Raw genomic sequence first — 22,575 nt, forward strand, 5'->3', positions numbered from 1 at the left:
AAAACAAACTAGTTGGTGCATCAAAAGGAGATGCCGAGGAGAGCAGCTTCAGGCCTCACACTCAGAGGTTGCGTTGTACAAAGGCCCCAGGAACAGCCTGATTCAGGAGCGGCTTATTACACAAAACATCATTTTGCAACACACTGGAATTTCTCAAATTAAAAGTTTCATTGCAAACTTTTCATGCTGGAGAAGGGGCTCCACATTTCTCTACTAATGACCCTCATCATCACTGAAAACTCGGGCTCCAACTGACCAGCAAGGTGAAGCAGGCCAGTGTGAGAGTGGAAAACTAACACTCTGCTAATGTGAGCACTAACTGCTCCCAGGGCAGGTATAGCACGGGTTAGATACAGAGTAAATCTCCCTCTACACTGTCCCCATCAAACACTCCCAGGGCAGGTACAGCACGGGTTAGATACAGAGTAAAGCTCCCTCTACACTGTCCCATCAAACACTCCCAGGGCAGGTACAGCACGGGTTAGATACAGAGTAAATCTCCCTCTACACTGTCCCCATCAAACACTCCCAGGGCAGGTACAGCACGGGTTAGATACAGAGTAAAGCTCCCTCTACACTGTCCCCATCAAACACTCCCAGGGCAGGTACAGCACGGGTTAGATACAGAGTAAAGCTCCCTCTACACTGTCCCATCAAACACTCCCAGGGCAGGTACAGCATGGGTTAGATACAGAGTAAAGCTCCCTCTACACTGTCCCATCAAACACTCCCAGGGCAGGTACAGCACGGGTTAGATACAGAGTAAAGCTCCCTCTACACTGTCCCATCAAACACTCCCAGGGCAGGTACACCATGGGTTAGATACAGAGTAAAGCTCCCTCTACACTGTCCCATCAAACACTCCCAGGGCAGGTACAGCACGGGTTAGATACAGAGTAAAGCTCCCTCTACACTGTCCCATCAAACACTCCCAGGGCAGGTACAGCACGGGTTAGATACAGAGTAAAGCTCCCTCTACACTGTCCCATCAAACACTCCCAGGGCAGGTACAGCACGGGTTAGATACAGAGTAAAGCTCCCTCTACACTGTCCCATCAAACACTCCCAGGGCAGGTACAGCACGGGTTAGATACAGACTAAAGCTCCCTCTACACTGTCCCATCAAACACTCCCAGGGCAGGTACAGCACGGGTTAGATACAGAGTAAAGCTCCCTCTACACTGTCCCATCAAACACTCCCGGGGCAGGTACAGCACGGGTTAGATACAGAGTAAAGCTCCCTCTACACTGTCCCATCAAACACTCCCAGGGCAGGTACAGCATGGGTTAGATACAGAGTAAAGCTCCCTCTACACTGTCCCATCAAACACTCCCAGGGCAGGTACAGCACGGGTTAGATACAGAGTAAAGCTCCCTCTACAGTGTCCCATCAAACACTCCCAGGGCAGGTACAGCACGGGTTAGATACAGAGTAAAGCTCCCTCTACACTGTCCCATCAAACACTCCCAGGGCAGGTACAGCACGGGTTAGATACAGAGTAAAGCTCCTTCTACATTGTCCCATCAAACACTCCCAGGGCAGGTACAGCACGGGGTTAGATACAGAGTAAAGCTCCCTCTACACTGTCCCATCAAACACTCCCCGGGCAGGTACAGTACGGGTTAGATACAGAGTAAAGCTCCCTCTACACTGTCCCATCAAACACTCCCAGGGCAGGTACAGCACGGGTTAGATACAGAGTAAAGCTCCCTCTACACTGTCCCATCAAACACTCCCAGGGCAGGTACAGCACGGGTTAGATACAGAGTAAAGCTCCCTCTACACTGTCCCATCAAACGCTCCCAGGACAGGTACAGCACGGGTTAGATACAGAGTAAAGCTCCCTCTACACTGTCCCATCAAACACTCCCAGGGCAGGTACAGTACGGGTTAGATACAGAGTAAAGCTCCCTCTACACTGTCCCATCAAACACTCCCAGGGCAGGCACAGCACAGGTTAGATACAGAGTAAAGCTCCCTCTACACTGTCCCATCAAACACTCCCAGGGCAGGTACAGCACAGGGTTAGATACTGATTAAAGCTCCCTCTACACTGTCCCATCAAACACTCCCAGGGCAGGTACAGCACGGGGTTAGATACAGAGTAAAGCTCCCTCTACACTGTCCCATCAAACACTCCCAGGGCAGGTACAGCACGGGTTAGATACAGAGTAAAGCTCCTTCTACACTGTCCCATTAAACACTCCCAGGACAGGTACAGCACGGGTTAGATACAGAGTAAAGCTCACTCTACACTGTCCCATCAAACACTCCCAGGGCAGGTACAGCACGGGTTAGATACAGAGTAAAGCTCCCTCTACACTGTCCCATCAAACACTCCCAGGGCAGGTACAGCACGGGTTAGATACAGAGTAAAGCTCCCTCTACACTGTCCCATCAAACGCTCCCAGGACAGGTACAGCACGGGTTAGATACAGAGTAAAGCTCCCTCTACACTGTCCCATCAAACACTCCAAGGGCAGGTACAGTACGGGTTAGATACAGAGTAAAGCTCCCTCTACACTGTCCCATCAAACACTCCCAGGGCAGGCACAGCACAGGTTAGATACAGAGTAAAGCTCCCTCTACACTGTCCCATCAAACACTCCCAGGGCAGGTACAGCACAGGGTTAGATACTGATTAAAGCTCCCTCTACACTGTCCCATCAAACACTCCCAGGGCAGGTACAGCACGGGGTTAGATACAGAGTAAAGCTCCCTCTACACTGTCCCATCAAACACTCCCAGGGCAGGTACAGCACGGGTTAGATACAGAGTAAAGCTCCCTCTACACTGTCCCATTAAACACTCCCAGGACAGGTACAGCACGGGTTAGATACAGAGTAAAGCTCACTCTACACTGTCCCATCAAACACTCCCAGGGCAGGTACAGCACGGGATAGATACAGAGTAAAGCTCCCTCTACACTGTCCCATCAAACACTCCCAGGGCAGGTACAGCACGGGTTAGATACAGAGTAAAGCTCCCTCTATACCTGTGAAGGAATAAGCCGTATAACCTATTTAGAAAAATACACTATCTTATGAAAGAATTTTGGCCTTATTAAAACATGACAAACTGGGTTTGGAAATTTCGAAACCGAACTGTGAAATAGCTGTGAAAGAATTCTGGCTATTGAGATAAGACAGTTGTTGACCCTGAATAAATAACCTTATTGAAACAGAAGGTGCATGGCTCCGACAGGCTGACCTTTGGGAACAAAAACAATGGTTCATCCTGGATAAGGTGTTCTAATTTAAACTTCGTAAAGATGGCACATAAGATAAGGAACATCTGCCCTTCACACCGTTCTATATGGTAAACTCGGAACACCTGGAGATGAGAAAAGTTTGTGTAATATTAAAAGCTGATGTGGCAGTAGGAATTGCAGAGGTCGGCAGAAAGATAAATAGGGATAACTGACTTGCAGAAACTTTAAAGGAAATACCACTGAAAAAGGGTATAAATATTGAATTCTCAAATGGGATATCAGACTCACTTTAATCGGGCAAGGCGATTCTCGACTACAGAGGCAGGTTCTGTAGTCTACAACTCTTTGTACCTTGGGGATCAAAGGATAAAAGGTGACAAAAGGAGAGCCCGAGGTGCAGGTAGGCCCCACAGCAGTGGCAGTGCGGACCTGGGAGCAGCGGCGGCGATAAAAGGAGAGCCCGAGGTGCAGGTAGGCCCCACAGCAGTGGCAGTGCGGACCTGGGAGCGGCGGTGGCGATAAAAGGCGAGCCCGAGGTGCAGGTAGGCCCCACAGCAGCAGCAGCGGCAGTGCGGACCTGGGAGGAGCGGCGGCGACGATAAAAGGAGAGCCCGAGGTGCAGGTAGGCCCCACAGCAGCAGCAGTGGCAGTGTGGACCTGGGAGGAGCGGCAAGGCAGCGGCGATAAAAGGCGAGCCCGAGGTGCAGGTAGGTTTACCAATCTCAGAGCTCCGAGAGCATGAGAGAGAAGTAAAAAGTAATCGAAGTGTGACGTCACCAGAAAGCAGGTAAGTGATTGGTTGGTGAGTATTTCTCTCTCTCGTTTTTTCCAAACTTAAATTTTGTGGTTTATAGTTTCTAGGGTCTCTGTTGTGTAGCGGGGACTACTGTTAAACAAGGGCCCTTGATTTAATTGGAGTGTAATTGGTGGGATTGATTTGATTTAATTTAATTTGAATTAATTAAAGGGTAAGTCATGGCAGGAGAGCTCTGTGCCGTGGTATGCGGGAAATCAGGGACACTTCCTGTGTCCCTGATGACCATGTGTGCAGGAAGTGTATCCAGCTGCAGCTACTGACAGACCGCATTGCGGCGCTGGAGCTGCGAGTGAATACATACTGGAGCATTCGCGATGCTGAGGACGTCGTGGATAGCACGTTTAGGGAGTTGGTCACACCGCAGGTAAAGGCTGCACAGGCAGGGAGAGAATGGGTGACCACCAGGCAGAGTAGTAGGCGCAGGCAGGTAGTGCAGGGGTCCCCTGTGACCATCCCCCTCTCAAACAGATATACCGCTTTGGATAATGGTGAGGGAGATGGCTTATCAGGGGAAGGCAGCAGCAGCCAACTTCCTGGCACCGTGGGTGGTTCTGCTGCACAGGACGGGAGGAAAAAGAGTGGGAGAGCTTTAGTGATAGGGGATTCTATTGTAAGGGGAATAGATAGGCGTTTCTGCGGCCGCAAACGAGACTCCAGGATGGTATGTTGCCTCCCTGGTGCAAGGGTCAAGGATGTCTCGGAGCGGCTACAGAGCATTTTGGAAGGGGAGGGTGAACAGCCAGTTGTCGTGGTGCATATAGATACCAACGATATAGGTAAAAAATGAAATGAAGTCCTAAAAGCTGAATATAGGGAGTTAGGAGGTCAATTTAAAAATAGGACCCCAAAGGTAGTAATCTCAGGATTGCTACCAGTGCCACGTGCTAGACAGAGTAGAAATAGAAGGATATTTCAGATCAATACGTGGCTAGAGAAATGGTGCAAGGGGGAGGGATTCAAATTCCTGGGACATTAGAACCGGTTCTGGGGGAGGTGGGACCAGTACAAAATGGACGGTTTGCACCTGGGCAGGACTGGGACCGATGTCCTCGGGGGAGTGTTTGCTAGTGCTGTGGGGGAGGGTTTAAACTAAAATGGCAGGGGGTTGGGAACCTGTGCAGGGAGACAGAGGAAAGGGAAACAAGGATAGAAGCAAAAGACAGGAAGGAGAAAAGCAAAAGTGGCAGTCAGAGTAATCAAGGGTTTAAATCTAACATGGCCACAGTAAATAATAATTCTAAACGGTCTAAGAGTGTTAAAAAAACAAGCCTGAAGGCTTTGTATCTTGATGCGAGGAGCATTCGTGATAAGCTGGATGAATTAACTGCGCAAATAGATGTAAATGGATATGGTATGATTGGGATTACGGAAACATGGCTCTCGGGTGACCAGGGCTGGGAACTTAACATCCAGGGGTATTCAATATTCAGGAAAGACAGGCAAAAAGGAAAAGGAGGTGGGGTAGGATTGCTGGTTAAAGAGGAGATTAACACAATTGTAGGAAAGGATATTAGCTCTGATGATGTAGAATCTGTATGGGTAGAGCTGAGAAATACCAAGGGACAGAAAACGTTAGTGGGAGTTGTATACAGACCCCGAAACAGTAATGCGGAGGTTGGGGATGGCATTAAACGGGAAATTAGAGATGCGTGCAATAAGGGCACAGCAGTTATCATGGGTGACTTTAATCTACATATAGATTGGGCTAACCAAATTAGTAACAATACTGTGAAGGAGGAATTCCTGGAGTGTATACGGGATGGTTTCCTGCACCAATATGTCGAGAACCAACCAGAGATCAGGCCATCTTAGACTGGGTATTATGTAATGACAAAGGATTAATTAGCAATCTTGTTGTGCGAGGCCCTTTGGGGCGGAGCGATCATAATATGATAGAATTCGTCATTAAGATGGAGAGTGAAGTATTTGACTCAGAGACTAGGGCCCTGAATTTAAATAAAGGAAACTCCGATGGTATGAGGCGCGAGTTGGGTAGGATTGATTGGGGAATGTTACTCAAAGGGTTGACGGTGGATAGGCAATGGCAAACATTTAAAGATTGCATGGATGAACTACAGAATTTGTTCATCCCTGTTTGGCATAAAAATAAAACAAAAAAGGTGAATCAATCGTGGCTAACAAGGGAAATTAGGGATAGCATAAGATCCAAGGAGAGGACATATAAATTGGCCAGAAAAAGCAGTAAACCTGAGGATTGGGAGCAGTTTAGGATTCAACAAAGGAGGACGAAAGGATTAATTAAGAAGGGGAAAATAGAGTATGAGAGTAAGCTTTCAGGGAACATAAAAACTGACTGTAAAAGCTTTTATAGATATGTGAAGAGAAAAAGATTGGTGAAGTCAAGCGTAGGTCCCTTGCAGTCAGAATCAGGGGAATTTATAATGGGGAACAAAGAAATGGCAGACCAATTAAATACATATTTTGGTTCTATCTTCACAAAGGAGGACACAAATAACCTCCCAGAGATGTCGGGGAACATAGGGTCTGATGAAAGGGAGGAACTGAAAGAAATCAGTATTTGTAGGGAAATGGTGTTAGGGAAATTGATGGGATTGAAGGCCGATAAATCCCCAGGGCCTGATAATCTACATCCTAGGGTACTTAAGGAAGTGGCCTTAGAAATAGTTGATGCTTTGCTGATCATCTTCCAGCATTCGATGGAATCTGGAACAGTACCCGTGGATTGGAGGGTAGCTAATGTTACCCCACTATTCAAAAAAGGTGGTAAGAGAGAAAACGGGGAATTACAGACCAGTAAACCTGACATCGGTAGTGGGGAAAATGCTAGAGTCCATTATAAAAGATGTAATAGCAGAGCACTTGGAAAACAGTGACAGGATCAGACAAAGTCAACATGGATTTACAAAAGGTAAATTGTGCTTGACTAATCTACTGGAATTTTTTGAGGATATAACTGGCAAAGCTTTAACTTTGCGGGACCTTATCGAAAGCCTGAAAGTCCAAATACACCACATCCACTGGTTCTCCCTTATCTATTTTACCACATGGATGTTCTTGCCATGGAAGGAGTTCAGCGAAGATTCACCAGGCTGATACCTGGGATGGCAGGAATGACGTATGAGGAGAGATTGGGTCGATTGGGCTTGTACTCGCTGGAGTTTAGAAGAATGAGAGGGGATCTCATTGAAACTTATAAAATTCTGACAGGGCTGGACAGACTAGATGCGGGAAGGATGTTCCCGATGGTCGGGGTGTCCAGAACCAGGGGTCACAGTCTAAGGATAAGGGGTAGGCTATTTAGGACAGAAATGAGGAGGAATTTCTTCACCCAGAGAGTGATGAACCTGTGGAATTCTCTACCACAGAAGGCAGTAGAGGCCAATACATTAAATATATTCAAGAAGGAGTTGGATATATTTCTTAAGGCTAAAGGGATCAAGGAGTATGGGGAGAAAGCAGGGACAGGGTACTGAATTTGGATGGTCAGCCATGATCGCATTGAATGGCGGAGCAGGCTCGAGGGGCCGAATGGCCTACTCCTGCTCCTATCTGCTATGTTTCTATCTTCTATGTTTCTATATTTGATATTGATGGATATCCTGTATAGAAAACTTTAAAAACTGTAATACTGCAGCAAAGTTAAGATTTAAAAGTAAGATTCTCTGTTAAAAAGATAGTATTTTTTCTCTTTTAAGAACTGTTAACGTTGCGATTGACTGATTCACCAACTGTAAATTGCATGTCAGTTCTTTTAATAAATCTCTATATATTTTTAGAATTGTCTCACATAAGTCTTCTGTATAAATAACTCGCAAACCCAATTTCTGTACACTCTTTGGTGAAGAGTTACAGAATTCTGAGGGAGTTTTCCGGACCCTTATAATATCCGGGACGTTACAGTCTAGCTAAACTTATTAAAAGTGCTATCTGGAGGACGGTAACATTCTCGGGTTGTTCCTTTCCTTTAGGGAGAGATAGTCCGGACCTTTAGACCCAGTTAAGCATCTTTAGGACTCGGTTAGCTCAAACTTTAGTTGAAAGTGAACATCTGAGAAATACGCCTCATCCGGGGTAGCCCTAAAGGGGCTAGAACCAGTAAATATCCCTCTAAACTGACCCATCAAACACTCCCAGGGCAGGTACAGCACGGGTTTAGATAACAGGGTAAAGCTCCCTTTACACTGTCCCATCAAACACTCCCAGGGCAGGTACAGACAGCATGGGTTAGATACAGAGTAAAGCTCCCTCTACACTGTCCCATCAACCACTCCCAGGGTAGTTACAGCACAGGGTTAGATACAGAATAAAGCTCCCTCTACACTGTCCCATCAAACACTGCCAGGGCAGGTACAGCACAGGTTAGATACAGAGTAAAGCTCCCTCTACACTGTCTGATTACAAACTCCCAGAGCAGGTACAGCACGGGTAAGATACTGAGTAAACTCCCTCTACACTGTCCCATCAAACACGCCTTGGGCAGGTACATCACGGTTTAGATACAGAGTAAAGCTCCCTCTAGACTGTCCCATCAACACTCCCAGGGCAGGCACAGCACAGGTTATATACAGAGTAAAGCACCCTCTACACTAACCCATCAAACACTCCCAGGGTAGTTACAGTATGGGTTAGATACAGAATAAAGCTCTGTCTAAACTGTCCCAGCAACGAGTCCCAGGGCAGGCACAGCACGGGTTAGATACAAAGTAAAGCACACTCTACATTATCCCATCAAACAATCCCAGGGCCGGTTCAGCACGGGTTCGATACAGAGTTACCTGGTTACCTGTCAAGATGGCGCCCGAGACGGTCCGGTGCTAGCGCGCTCTCCCTGCTTTGGGCGGCCCGCTCGCACCGCTCGCTCCCACAACCGGAGCGAGATGTTCGGCAAGTCGGGCGGAGGCAGCACAGCGCAGCAAGCAGCAGCAGCCACCTCGACCCGCTAGGGCACGTCGGCCGGCCGCTCCTCAGCGGGAAAGGATTCCGACCGGGAGGAGGGGAGCTGAGCATGGCGGCCAGAGGCTGGACCAGAAGCGGGAGAAGCAGGCCTGGGCCGTCGGACCGTGGAGCCGGCGACGGTGAGGTGGAGGCCGCGCCGACCGGAGGATGTGTTGGGCGAGTCGGGCGGAGGAGCGCAGCGCATCGGGACACAGCAGCAGACTCGACGACTCGCATGCCGACTGGGAGGAGGGGAGCCGGGAATGGTGGCCAGAGGGTGAGCGGGAGAAGCAGGCCACCACACGTGGAGCCGAGCCGGCAACAGTGAGGAGGAGGCCGCGGTGACGAGGAGGACGGAGCGGCTGAGGGACATCGTGCTCCCACTGCCACTGGATGCCAAAGAATTGACTTTCTGAACACGGCGCTGTAAAAATAGCTGACGTGTCTCTGTGAGCTCCCACAGCTTTATTGTGGGAGTGATTGGGGAGTAAGCATTCCATTGTACTAGTTACATATGGCAAATAAAGAATCTTGAATCTTGAGTAAAGCTCCCTCTGGAATGTCCCATCAAACACTCCATGGGCAGATACAGCATGGGTTAGACAGAGTAAAGCTCCATCCACAACGTGCCATCAAACACTCTCAGGGCAGCTACAGCAGGGGTTAGATAGAGTAAAGCTCCCTCTACACTGTCTGATTACAAAGTCCCAGGGCAGGTACAGCACAGGTAAGATACTGAGTAAACTCCCTCCACACTGTCCCATCAGACACTCCCAGGGCTGGTACAGCACGGGTTAGATACAGAGTAAAGCTCCCTCTACCTTGTCCCATCAAACACGCCTTGGGCAGGTACAGCACGGGTTAGATACAAAGTAAAGCACCCTCTACACTGTCCCATCAAATAATCCCAGGACCGGTTCAGCACGGGTTCAATACGAATAAAGCTCCCTCTACTGTCCCATCAAACACTCCTGGGGCAGGTACAGCACAGGTTAGATACAGAGTAAAGCTCCCTCTACACTGTCCCATCAAACACTCCCAGGGCAGGTACAGCATGGGTTAGATACAGAGTAAAGCTCCCTGTACACTGTCCCATCAGACACTCCCAGGGCAGGTACAGCACGGGTTAGATACAGAGTAAAGCTGCCTCTACACTGTCCCATCAAACAGTCCCAGGGCAGGTACAACACGGGTTAGATACAGAGTAAAACTCCCTCTACACTGTCCCATCAAACACTCCTGGGGCAGGTACAGCATGGGTTAGATACAGAGTAAAGCTCCCTCTACACTGACCCATCAAACACTCCCAGGGCAGATACAGCACAGGTTAGATACAGAGTAAAGCTCCCTCTACACTGTCCCGTCAAACATTCCCAGGGCAGGTATAGCAGGGGTTAGATACACAGTAATGCACTCTCTACACTGTCCCATCAAACACTCCCAGGGCAGGTATGCACGGGTGAGATACAGAGTAAAGATCCCTTGACAGTGTCCCAAAAACTCGCAGGGCAGGTACAGCATGGGTTAGGTACAGAGTAAAGCTCCCTCTAAACTGTCGCATCAAACACTCCCAGGGCAGTTACAGTATGGGTTAGATATAGAGTAAAGCTCCCTCTACACTGTCCGATTACAATCTCCCAGGGCAGGTACAGTATGGGTAAGATACTGAGTAAACTCCCTCCACTGTCCCATCAAACACTCCCAGGGCAGGTACAGCACGGGATAGATAGAGCAAAGCTCCCTCTACCATGTATCATCAAACACTCCCAGGGCAGGCACAGCACGGGTTAGATACAGAGTAAAGCTCCCTCTACACTGTCCCATCAAACACTCCCAGGGCAGGTATAGCACGGGTTACATACAAAGTAAAGCACCTTCTACACAAACACATCAAATAATCCCAGGACTGGTTCAGCACGGGTTCAATACGAGTAAAGCTCCCTCTACACTGTTCCAGCAAACACTTCCAGGGCAGGTACAGCACAGGTTAGATACAGAGTAAAGCTCCCTCTACACTGTCCCATCAGACACTCCCAGGGCAGGTACAGCACAGGTTAGATACAGAGTAAAGCTCCCTCTACACTGTCCCATCAGACAGTCCCAGGGCAGGTACAGCACGGGTTAGATACAGAGTAAAGCTCCCTCTACACTGTCCCATCAAACACTCCCGGGGCAGGTACAGCACGGGTTAGATACAGAGTAAAGCTCCCTCTACACTGTCCCATCAAACACTCCCAGGGCAGATACAGCACAGGTTAGATACAGAGTAAAGCTCCCTCTACACTGTCCCGTCAAACACTCCCAGGGCAGGTATGCAGGGGTGAGATACAGAGTAAAGCTCCCTCTAAACTGTCGCATCAAACACTTCCAGGGCAGGCACAGCACGCGTTAGATACAGAGTAAAGCACCCTCTACACTGTCCCCATCAAACACAATACAATACAATACAAATCGCTTTATTGGCATGATAAGGTACATCTTATGTTGCCAAAGCATCAAAATACATTTATGGTTGAACACATAAACGCGGTTCCATTCATACAGTGTATAAACAGGTATATCCCTGAGTTTATAAATATATTTTTGCCTTGTTTATATATACTCTTGTCTTAGTTTACTGGTTGTCCCTCTGTTCATGGCAAGCTGTAACATAGTGTGCCGCCAGGGCTGGAACAGCATGGGTTCGATACAGAGTAAAGCTCCCTCTACACTGACATCGGTAGTGGGGGAAATGCTAGAGTCCATTATAAAAGATGTAATAGCAGAGCACTTGGAAAACAGTGACTGGATCGGACAAAGTCAACATAGATTCACAAAAGGTAAATCATGCTTGACTAATCTACTGGAATTTTTTGAGGATGTAACTGGAAAAATAGATAATGGAGAACTGTAGGGGTTCGCAAAATCCCCTCAGTCCCCGAAGATCGGGAAATATTAATCCACATCGTGGGCGAAGACTTTGCGTGATTTAAATTGCCTCTGGGTTGGACAATGTTTTAAAACTTGCCCAGAACCGCAAAAGGCTGCGTTGAGCTAGGCAGCACTTGGGCAACACCGGAATCAAAGAACTTTGTAAAAGAAATTTCGCACACTTTAAGACAGTGAATTTTATTAAAAATTGTACTCTTGAGGTTGGTAAATTGCCCAGGGATAAAATGGCCGTTGGAATGTGTGGCCAAGGACAAAGGAAGCAGCTTTTGTGTCTGTGAAGCAGTGGCAGGTAAATTCTGTCAATCAAAAGGGGAAATTTCCCCTCCCTCCAGAGACAATCGATGTTTATTTACAAGGATGTTGACACAAAGGATTATCCACTTAGGCTGCGGTTTCGAGTGACAACAAGAGAATCGGTTTCTGTCTACATAGTAATCCAACTCCATTCAAACCCCAGCACACACAATGAAACACACCTAAACTACGGAAGAGACTTTTTAGACTAAGAAAAGGAACAGTTTAAGAATGAATGGGTTTGAATCACCCATTACTCGACAATGGGGCAGTTGTATCCCTTTTGTTAGCCCAGAAAACTCCGGATGTGGGCGGGAACATTTCGGCCCCAGAATGAAGACACAACAAACCACTCCAAGCTTTATTCGAAACCCATCCCAGACAATAGGGCAGTTGGATCCCTTTTGTTTTAACCAGATGAACTTGGATTTGGGCGGGAACATCTTGGCCCCAAAATTGGGGTATATAAAGATGGCTCCTGAGAAGCATCTCTCTCTCTCTGGCCTGCCTCCGTGTGCCTTTCTCTACAGCGTGGGAGTCTGTCTGAAGAAGTTAAAACACCAGCAGTTTACTTTTAAAACACTGGGGTGTTTCTTTACTTCAGGACAGTGAAGATCTCGTGGGGCACGGAGCTGGCATTATAGTGGTGAGCATATATTTTTCTGACCTTCCACAAGGCAACTTAGGATAGGCATAGGAGTGGGGAGTAAAGTGGGATTTCGTTAAAATTGTGATTTTAGTCGTTTTCCCTCGTTATGCCCGTTTTTCCTCCCCTATCTAAGCAATTTTACCGTGATTACATTGATCGTGTGGTGTAGTTTATTTAGTTAATAAAGTTTGACTTTCTTACATCCAGATCATTTGTCCGTTTTTAATATGTCATTAATTATAAGTTCCTCCAGTCAGAACTGGAAGGGTGGGTTTAGCGATTCGAAACCGCTGATTGGTATTGGTCTCAGTCTGTGAAACAAAAGGCTGCCTGACCAGGTAAATTACCGTAAACCAGGTAAAGGAAGGTAAATTACCGTAAACCATGTAAAGGATGCCCCCCTACAAATCGGCGACCGCGGCAGGACTGGAAGCAGTTTTTGATATGATAAGTGGTCTGGATCTGGAGAAAGCATCAGCTCTTGCTTTTCTTGCTTTTAGTCTGTGGGTAGCCCTGCAGAAGTTAGCGGCAGCGTGTAAGCTGACCTATTATGGTATAGGTGGCTGGGTTAAGAAGGGTGAGATGAGGGTGCGGGAGGAGGTTAAAGAGGCCAAGAATCGGGAGTCAGAGTTTGAAAAATGCCAGGCGGAGGTAGAACGCCTCATAAGGGAGGTGAATGAGGCCAGAGATAGTGGGATGAGGGTGCGGGAAGAAAATGCACGCCTCACACTAGAGGCCACGAAATGCCAGGCAGAGGTAGAGCGCCTTGTGCAGGAAGTCACAGAGGCTAGGGACAGTGAGATGAGGCTACAGGAGGAAAACGCACACCTCACCCAAGAAGCTAGCGAGGGCAAAAGCCACGCGAGGCACAAGATAGAGTTCCTAAAGTGCCAAATTACAGAAGCTAAGAGTAACGAGATGAGACTGTGGGAAGAGAATGCCCACCTCACCTCAGAAGTAACAGAGCAGGAGGAAATGGTTAGGGAGGTAAAGGCAGCTTATAAGCTGGCCTGCGACCAAAGGTTTAGTGGAGCAGATCATACCCCATGTAACAGAAAGATAGAGAGTTTGGGTATGGAGTTATTAAGGATTAAAGGGATGGTATGTCTCGTAAGTCCAAAGGGAAGTCCGTCGGACAGTACCAGCCGTCCAAACCAAACTGCCCCACAGGCAACACCCAGGGAAGAGCTGGCCAGGGAATTAGAGATCCCAAGACCGCAGCCCACAGCTCCAAGTTTTGAGGAGCTCTGGCAGCAAGAAGGGATGGACAATGGGGTGGTAGGAGAACGCCAGCAGGTCCCGCTCGGCAGGTGGGGACCAGGACCAGTGTACCCCCTCCGACAACGGAGGTGCGGTCCGCCCGTGAACGATAACGACCCAGGGGCTGTTCAGCATACCTATCTGGTACCCTATGATACCCAACAGCTCAGAGGCCTGGTGAAACATATTCCCCTGCTCTCCGAAAAGGGAGACCCCTCAGTGCACTTCCAAGGGATAGAACAGGCAGCCTGTGTTAACGGCTGTGATGACGATGAGAAAGCCAAAATGTTGCTTTTCTCTGTAGCTAGTACACTCTATCAGACCCTTTCAGATGAGGCTAAGAGAGGGCAGAGGGTTTTGAGGACCTAAAGGAGGAAATACTGGAAGCCATGGGTGCGAACAACGGCAATCCGTTCGATCGCATAGGGAAAACACTGCAGAAGGAAGGGGAGACCCCACAGGCATTTGCAGACAGGTTGTGGCCAATCTACAACAGCGCGTGTACAGGGGGACAAGATAGGGCACACCTGAACCAGCAGCAGCGGACCCAATGGCTTTGTTGCCTGGTGTCCAATTGCCTGCCCCAGATAAAAGCAAAGGCTGATACTTGGTTTGACCACCGAGACCCCCTAGCGACCGAAGAGACTGTAATCCGGCAGCTCGCGGTAGCATATAGGAACGGTAGGAATAGTGGGACCCCCCCAGCAAAAGGGTAAGGTCCACGAGGTTAAACCTGGGGCTCAATACAAGAAAGAGTGGCGCCAGGAGGGGGGCCGTCCCTCCCAGAACAAGGTCACTTGTTACAGGTGCGGGAAGGATGGCCACTGGCGCAGGGATTGTGGAAAGCTTGGGAGAGACGATAAAGCCAGGACCCCCGCAGCCCCAGCTCAGAAGGCAGAGACAGAAACTCCTCCTGATACAGTCGAGTCCATCATGGAGGCGATAAAATCTTCCCTCAAGGCCAATCAGGGAAAGGTAGCAGCCATCAGTGGTGCTGCAGCCCCTCGCCCACCTCTGCCTCCCCACAATGACTGGAGCCCGCGCAGCCTGTCCGTCTGTGTAATCTCCGGTACTATGAATGGAAGAGACCGCTCATACAGATGGAGGTAGAGAAGGTTACAGGGACGTATCTATTGGATACGGGGGCATCATGCACCGTGATCCTTACGGATAATCCCACCACCTCACCTCTGCCTGACGGGGTTCCATACATACTATCGGGATTCACCGGTCAGGAGCAGGCGGGGGTATACTCCAGACCCCTCTCAGTCCGTCTGGGCACACTCCAAACTAAGTAGACGTGCATCCTGGCAAGGTGGGAGGCGGAGGGAGGAAAGGGGATCCTAGGAGCCGACTTCCTGGTGGGCCACGGGATCCTCGTGGATCTCCGCAACCATTGCCTTTGGGGGGCTAGCACAGACAGGGAAGAAGGTGTAGTAGTCATCCCGGGCAAGGAGGGTAAGGGGACCTTGTGTACTGTGAAGCCCAAAGAAGGTTACGACCTCGGGCTCATGGTAAATGGTGTCCCGGAGGCACTGCAGGCAGTCGTGCAGGTAAACCTCACAGCGTTTGCCACCCATAAACACGACTGCGGGAGGATCACAGGGTTTGAGGTTAAAATAGACGGGGACCCCATGGCCCGACCACAGAAGCAGTACAATTTCCCCAAGGAGACAGAACCCGACATGGAGGCAGCCATCACCTCCTTAGTTAAACAGGGAGTGTTGAGGCCCATAGCCACTCATGTTAATTCTCCACTTTGGCCGGTTAGGAAACCGGACAATTCATGGAGAGCCACGGTGGACTATCGGGTGCTTAACAGCGATATCCCCGCGTGTGCCCCCACAGTAGAAGCAGTGGCTAATCTTATTAGCAGCATTCCAGCATCCGCGAACACATTCACGGTGCTGGACATTTCGAATGGATTCTGGTCCATCCCTTTAAAACGGGAGGACCAATATAAGTTTGCCTTCACCTTTAAGGGACAGCAGTATACCTGGAACTGTCTGCCACAGGGTTTTCACAACAGCCCCAGCATCTTCCACCAATGCATGAAGGATAGTTTAAAGGAGTTCAGTCAGCCCACTCAGTTACTGCAGTATGTGGATGACCTGCTCTTATTTACCGACTCGGTTGGGGAGCATGGACCACTGCTGGCTGAGCTGCTGGAGCTGCTGCAAAGAAAGGGGTTTAAAGTCGACCCCAAGAAGGCGCAGATCGGTCAGCAAGAAGTTAAATTCCTGGGTCTGACTGTCCGCACAGGAGCGAGGGATGGGCAGGCAGCAGACAGCATGGGGAAGCAGCATCGGAATAACCGGCTGCTGCTTGAGCCTAGCAGGAGCCACCAGTGGGAGATAGGAGACCTAGTGATGGTAAGAAATTATGCCCGGGTGGGAAGTTTAGAGCCACTCTACATGGGACCCTATAGTATAGTTGATAGGGCCAGCCCCATGGTCTATGCAGTAAAACTACCCCGGTGCACAAAGTGGTTCCACGCCAACCAATGTAAATTGTATAAATCTGACCATACAAGTTCAAGTTCACAGGCTGTAAAGACAGGCACTGTGGCTTGTTCCATGGGAAAAGTTGTCCAGCCCACCAATGGGGACACTTCCCCACCCCAGTGGGACCTAAGTTTTGGCCAAGGTTTAAATTTGAACCAGTTATCTAGTTCAGAAACAGAGAAACAGCAGCCTGAGCGTAGAAATCTGCAGGCTGCTGCGAGTTCATTCACAGAAGAGACTGCCCGCGCATGCGTAGTCGCTGGTCTGGAGACAGGAATTCCCCAGTTTTCTGAACAAGAGGTTTGCGCAGGCGCAGTTCCCCAGCCTGTGACCCCAGCGACTCCTCCTCAGTTTCCCTGCGCAGGCGCAGTCGCCTGTTTGAAGACAGAGGCTTCACAGCCTCTGCCGCGGGACTCCGAGGAGGAGGTTCACGCAGGCGCAGTTCCCCGGCCTGTGACCCCAGCGACTCCTCCTCAGTTTCCCTGCGCAAGCGCAGTCACCTGTTTGAAGACAGAGGCTTCACAGCCTCTGCCGCGGGACTCCGAGGAGGAGGTTCGCGCAGGCGCAGTTCCCCAGCCTGTGACCCCAGCGGCTCCTCATCAGTTTTCTCGCGTAGGCGCAGTCACCTGTTTAAAGGGACAAGCTTCCCAGCCTGCTTCTAGAGTGGTTCCCCCTATGATGTGGGACTCGGGGGGGGAAGGGATAGTAATTCCTCTTGCAGGGGACATAAGGAAGGAGCTGGTAACAGGTTTTGGACCTGGAGAGGAAGATTTTCAGCCACCAGCAGCGGGTGGTGAGGGAATACCTGCCCCCAGTACAGGAGTGGATAGGGAAACGGAGACAAACCCGGAGTACCGGCAGGCTGCCAGGTATATTATACAGTGCGGGCTGTTTACATCAGGGGGAGAAGGTTCCCAGCCAGCTAGGGCTCAGGGTCCGTCAGCCAAAGTTTCCCCCACAGAGACGCCCCTCAGAAGGTCTCAGCGGGTCCGCAAGCCCGAAATAAGATGGTCACCTACTTTACAGTGGAGTAGGGCGGTCTCCCGAAACAGGGGAAGCCAAAGGGCAGAGGTCCCCAATCAGCAGCCATAAGCTGCGAGGGATATAAAGCTGGAATCAGTCCAGCTTCGCTGCAGGCAGCAGTAATCTGCAACAGTGACTCCAGAGATTAGCCTGCCCGGAGACGGGCGGCATTTGTATTATAGCTTTGTCTTAAGTAACCAATGTTTATAGCTTGCTTAAGGTGTTTGAATTTTTAAGTTTTGATATAACTAGTAGTTTAAAGTTTAAGTTTATAAGTGTGCCAAATGCTTGTATTTTGGTCCGAGGTCGAGGGACCCGACCATGTCTCCACCTAAGGCAGCCGGTCAGTGAGAGACCTGGCTGCATGTCCTTTTAAGTTTTTTTGCAGGAGAGTGGACAAAGGAGCAGCTCTGTTCGCCCAGCCCGAGCTGGGCATCGAATGAAGATATGGATACAGAATGTTGGGGATCACCTCGCCACTGGACAAATCCAGGAGGAGACCCCGCAGCGACCTTCGGGAGAAACCGGACAGGGTCGGGAGGAACCTGCCTACTCATCCTACGCGGAAGAGATGGCCCCAGCTGGGTGGGGGCACGGCCCCCAACCCAGCACTATCCTGACCGAATTTCACTTGCGGGAGACCTCGCTATTGAGGAGTCATGGTGGGGAAGCGCGGGCACCTTGTCAGATAGGGACATGTTCCCCGGGAGTGGGTGGTGATGGCCCGGGAAAGATTGTAAAGGGAAGGGGGAGACCCAAGAGTCGCGTGGGTGCGTTCGGGGAAGGGAGGAACTCACCCGGGGCCCACGGGCAAAGTTGGAGAGTAAGTGTGGCTGGGGAGGATGAGTGGGTGGCCGGATCTGGGATCCAAGTTTGAGTGTGGGGCCAGTGAGAGCCACCACACAGGCACCCATCATTTTCTGCAGCCAGTCGAGGGAAGACAGGAGGGGGAGGGACTGGGAGTCGCGATCCCATACTCCCCGGTCTCGGTCTGTGAAACATGAGGGGTACCCCGCCTCCATAAAGGGACAAGGGAACGGCTCGGGGCTGGCAGATCAGACTGTTCTGTAAGATCCATTCTGTATGTTTTAAAAGTTTAAGACCATTAAAAAGGGGGGGCGGGGGGTGGAAGGAACATTTACTGCCCGGGTGGGAGGAGCAATACCCACTCAAATTTTGCGAGCCATCATTGGCATGTGATGGTCGGGGTTTATTTCAGCATTTTGTTTCAAATGTTTAATGAAGATTTTTTGCATTTTGTTTTACAGTTCCAAGCTGTGCAGAGGTGTAGGACCCTCTCCGTGCTTGGGATCATTTTGATTACATTGTATAACCAAGATTGCAACATTTTGGAATATGTTATAATGTAACAAGTGGTGCAGGGGTATGAGACCCCTTGTAACATTTTGTAACTGATGTATCTGTAGATGCCTACCGTACCACGGTCTTTCTCGGATTTGAGGGGAATAGACGGGTCGGGGGATCAGTGATAGGTAGCTATAGGTAAATACAGGGGATGGTTGTTTGTCGGGGGTCAGAAAATTGTGCTCACTTCTTCAAGTGGATACTACAAGCAAGTTGGAAGTATCCAAAGGGGGGAATGTAGGGGTTTGCAAAATCCCCTCAGTCCCGAAGATCGGGAAATATTAATCCACATCGTGGACGAAGACTTTGCGTGATTTAAATTGCCTCTGGGTTGGACAGTGTTTTAAAATGTGCCCAGAACCGCAAAAGGCTGCGTTGAGCTAGGCAGCACTTGGGCAACACCGGAATCAAAGAACTTTGTAAAACAAATTTCGCACACTTTAAGACAGTGAATTTTATTAAAAATTGCACTCTTGAGGTTGGTAAATTGCCCAGGGATAAAATGGCCATTGGAATGTGTGGCCAAGGACAAAGGAAGCAGCTTTTGTGTCTGTGAAGCAGTGGCAGGTAAATTCTGTCAATCAAAAGGGGAAATTTCCCCTCCCTCCAGAGACAATCGATGTTTATTTACAAGGATGTTGACACAAAGGATTATCCACTTAGGCTGCGGTTTCGAGTGACAACAAGAGAATCGGTTTCTGTCTACATAGTAATCCAACTCCATTCAAACCCCAGCACACACAATGAAACACACCTAAACTACGGAAGAGACTTTTTAGACTAAGAAAAGGAACAGTTTAAGAATGAATGGGTTTGAATCACCCATTACTCGACAATGGGGCAGTTGTATCCCTTTTGTTAGCCCAGAAAACTCCGGATGTGGGCGGGAACATTTCGGCCCCAGAATGAAGACACATTCAAACCACTCCAAGCTTTATTCGAAACCCATCCCAGACAATAGGGCAGTTGGATCCCTTTTGTTTTAACCAGATGAACTTGGATTTGGGCGGGAACATCTTGGCCCCAAAATTGGGGTATATAAAGATAGCTCCTGAGAAGCATCTCTCTCTCTCTGGCCTGCCTCCGTGTGCCTTTCTCTACAGCATGGGAGTCTGTCTGAAGAACTTAAAACACCAGCAGTTTACTTTTAAAACACTGGGGTGTTTCTTTACTTCAGGACAGTGAAGATCTCGTGGGGCACGGAGCTGGCATTATAGTGGTGAGCATATATTTTTCTGACTTTCCACAAGGCAACTTAGGATAGGCATAGGGGTGGGGAGTAAAGTGGGATTTCATTAAAATTGTGATTTTAGTCGTTTTCCCTCGTTATGCCCGTTTTTCCTCCCCTATCTAAGCAATTTTATCGTGATTACATTGATCGTGTGGTGTAGTTTATTTAGTTAATAAAGTTTGACTTTCTTACATCCAGATCATTTGTCCGTTTTTAATATATCATTAATTATAAGTTCCTCCAGTCAGAACTGGAAGGGTGGGTTTAGCGATTCGAAACCGCTGATTGGTATTGGTCTCAGTCTGTGAAACAAAAGGCTGCCTGACCAGGTAAATTACCGTAAACCAGGTAAAGGAAGGTAAATTACTGTAAACCAGGTAAAGGATGCCCCCCTACAGAAGCAGTGGAAGTGGTGTATCTGGACTTTCAGAAGGCTTTCGATAAGGTCCCGCATAAGAGATTAGCGTGTAAAGTTAAGGCACATGGGATTGGGGGCAAGGTATTGACTTGGATAGAGAACTGGTTGGCAGACAGAAAGCAAAGATTGGAATAAACGAGTGCTTTTCCGAGTGGCAGGCAGTGACTAGTGGGGTACCGCAGGGATCGGTCCTTGGACCCCAGCTATTCACAATATATATTAATGATCTAGACAAGGGAACTAGATGTAATATCTCCAAGTTTGCAGATGACACAAAGCTGGGTGGGCGTGTGTGCTGTGAGGAGGATGTCGAGAAACTCCAGGATGATTTGGACATGTTGGGTGATTGGGCAGAAGCATGGCAGATGCGCTATAACGTGGATAAATGTGAGGTTGTCCACTTTGGTGGCAAAAACAGGAAGGCAGATTATTATCTAAATGGCAATAGATTGGGAGAAGGGCAAGTGCAATGAAACCTGGGTGTCCTTGTGCACCAGTCGCTGAAGGTAAGCATGCAGGTGCAGCAGGCGGTTAAGAAGGCAAATGGTATGTTGGCCTTTGTAGTGAGAAGGTTTGAGTACAGGAACAAGGATGTCTTGCTGCAGTTGTACAGGGCCTTGGTGAGACCACATCTTGAGTATTGTGTGCAGTTTTGGTCGCCTTATCTGAGGAAGGATGTTCTTGCCATGGAAGGAGTTCAGCGAAGATTCACCAGGCTGATACCTGGGATGGCAGGAATGATGTATGAGGAGAGATTGGGTCGATTGGGCTTCTACTCGCTGGAGTTTAGAAGAATGAGAGGTGATCTCATTGAAACTTACAAAATTCTGACAGGACTGGACAGACTAGATGCAGGAAGGATGTTCCCGATGGTCAGAGAGTCCAGAACCAGGGGACACAGTCTAAAGATAAAGGGTAGGCCATTTAGGACAGAAATGAGGAGGAATTTCTTCACCCAGAGAGTGGTGAACCTGTGGACTTCTCTGCCACAGAAGGCTGTGGAGGCCAGTTCATTAAATATATTCAAGGAGGAGTTGGATATATTTCTTAAGGAATTTCTTCACCCAGAGAGTTGTGAACTTGTGGAATTCTCTACCACAGAAGGCAGTAGAGGCCAATACATTAAATATATTCAAGAAGGAGTTGGATATATTTCTTAAGGCTAAAGGGAGCAAGGGGTATGGGGAGAAAGCAGGGACTGGGTACTGAATTTTGATAATCAGCCATGATCGCATTGAATGGCGGAGCAGGCTCGAGGGGCCGAATGGCCTACTCCTGCTCCTATCTTCTATGTTTCTATGCTCCATACCTGAGACAGCTTCTCTTTATCCCAGAGAGAGCCAATGATGAAAGCCACCAGTCTCCCCTGTTCAAACAAGCCCAGGGACAGCTCAGGGCACAGAGTGAGGAAATGACGAACTTCATCAAGATGTAGAGGGCAGTCACCAGAGACGGAAATAAATGCTGCAACACAAAATAAATAAATGCCACAAAACCAAACACCAACTGCAAAAAAAGTTTTGAATGTGGAGGTATCGTATTGTGATCGCAACTGTAATTCAAACAAAAACGACACATTCTTTGGAATAGCAACTTCAAAGCTCCTTAACATCTTAACTACTTGCTCTCAATGAAAATAATGGGGAGAGCTGTAAAACACACTGCCGACTCACTATTGCCCATTTTACACTATTGCACAGTCAAAATTATGCCCACTGTTCCTCGCGAAACAAGGTCTTCTGTGTTTCACATCTTGCGGGGGGTGGGTGAGGGGGTGCTCCTGGAAGGAGGACATCGGCCACTTAAAGGAACACCTGGATAACATTAGGTCCTCATCTGCTGCCACTTCCAGATCTACAATTCTTGTCATGTTGTCACCAACCTTACCTACACAGAGATACCAACTTGAGAGGAAGTAGTTAGTGAGTCAAATGGATTGTCACTGGGTGATGCA

General features: G+C 48.8%; 1 protein-coding gene across 1 annotated transcript in view; it reads right to left on the minus strand.

The window, feature by feature from the left end:
* aanat1 (arylalkylamine N-acetyltransferase 1) overlaps positions 1-22,575 on the minus strand; it is a 55,922-nt gene that overhangs the window by 1,151 nt on the left and 32,196 nt on the right. Inside the window, exon 3 of the mRNA XM_085964042.1 lies at positions 21,931-22,085. Within this exon, the coding sequence (XP_085820168.1) occupies positions 21,931-22,085 (155 nt within the window). The remainder of the gene's footprint in view (positions 1-21,930; positions 22,086-22,575) is intronic.

This window comes from Somniosus microcephalus, chromosome 21 (assembly GCF_052327205.1).
Source record: "Somniosus microcephalus isolate GS21.2 chromosome 21, FLI_Smic_1.0, whole genome shotgun sequence".
NCBI classification, from domain to species: domain Eukaryota; kingdom Metazoa; phylum Chordata; class Chondrichthyes; order Squaliformes; family Somniosidae; genus Somniosus; species Somniosus microcephalus.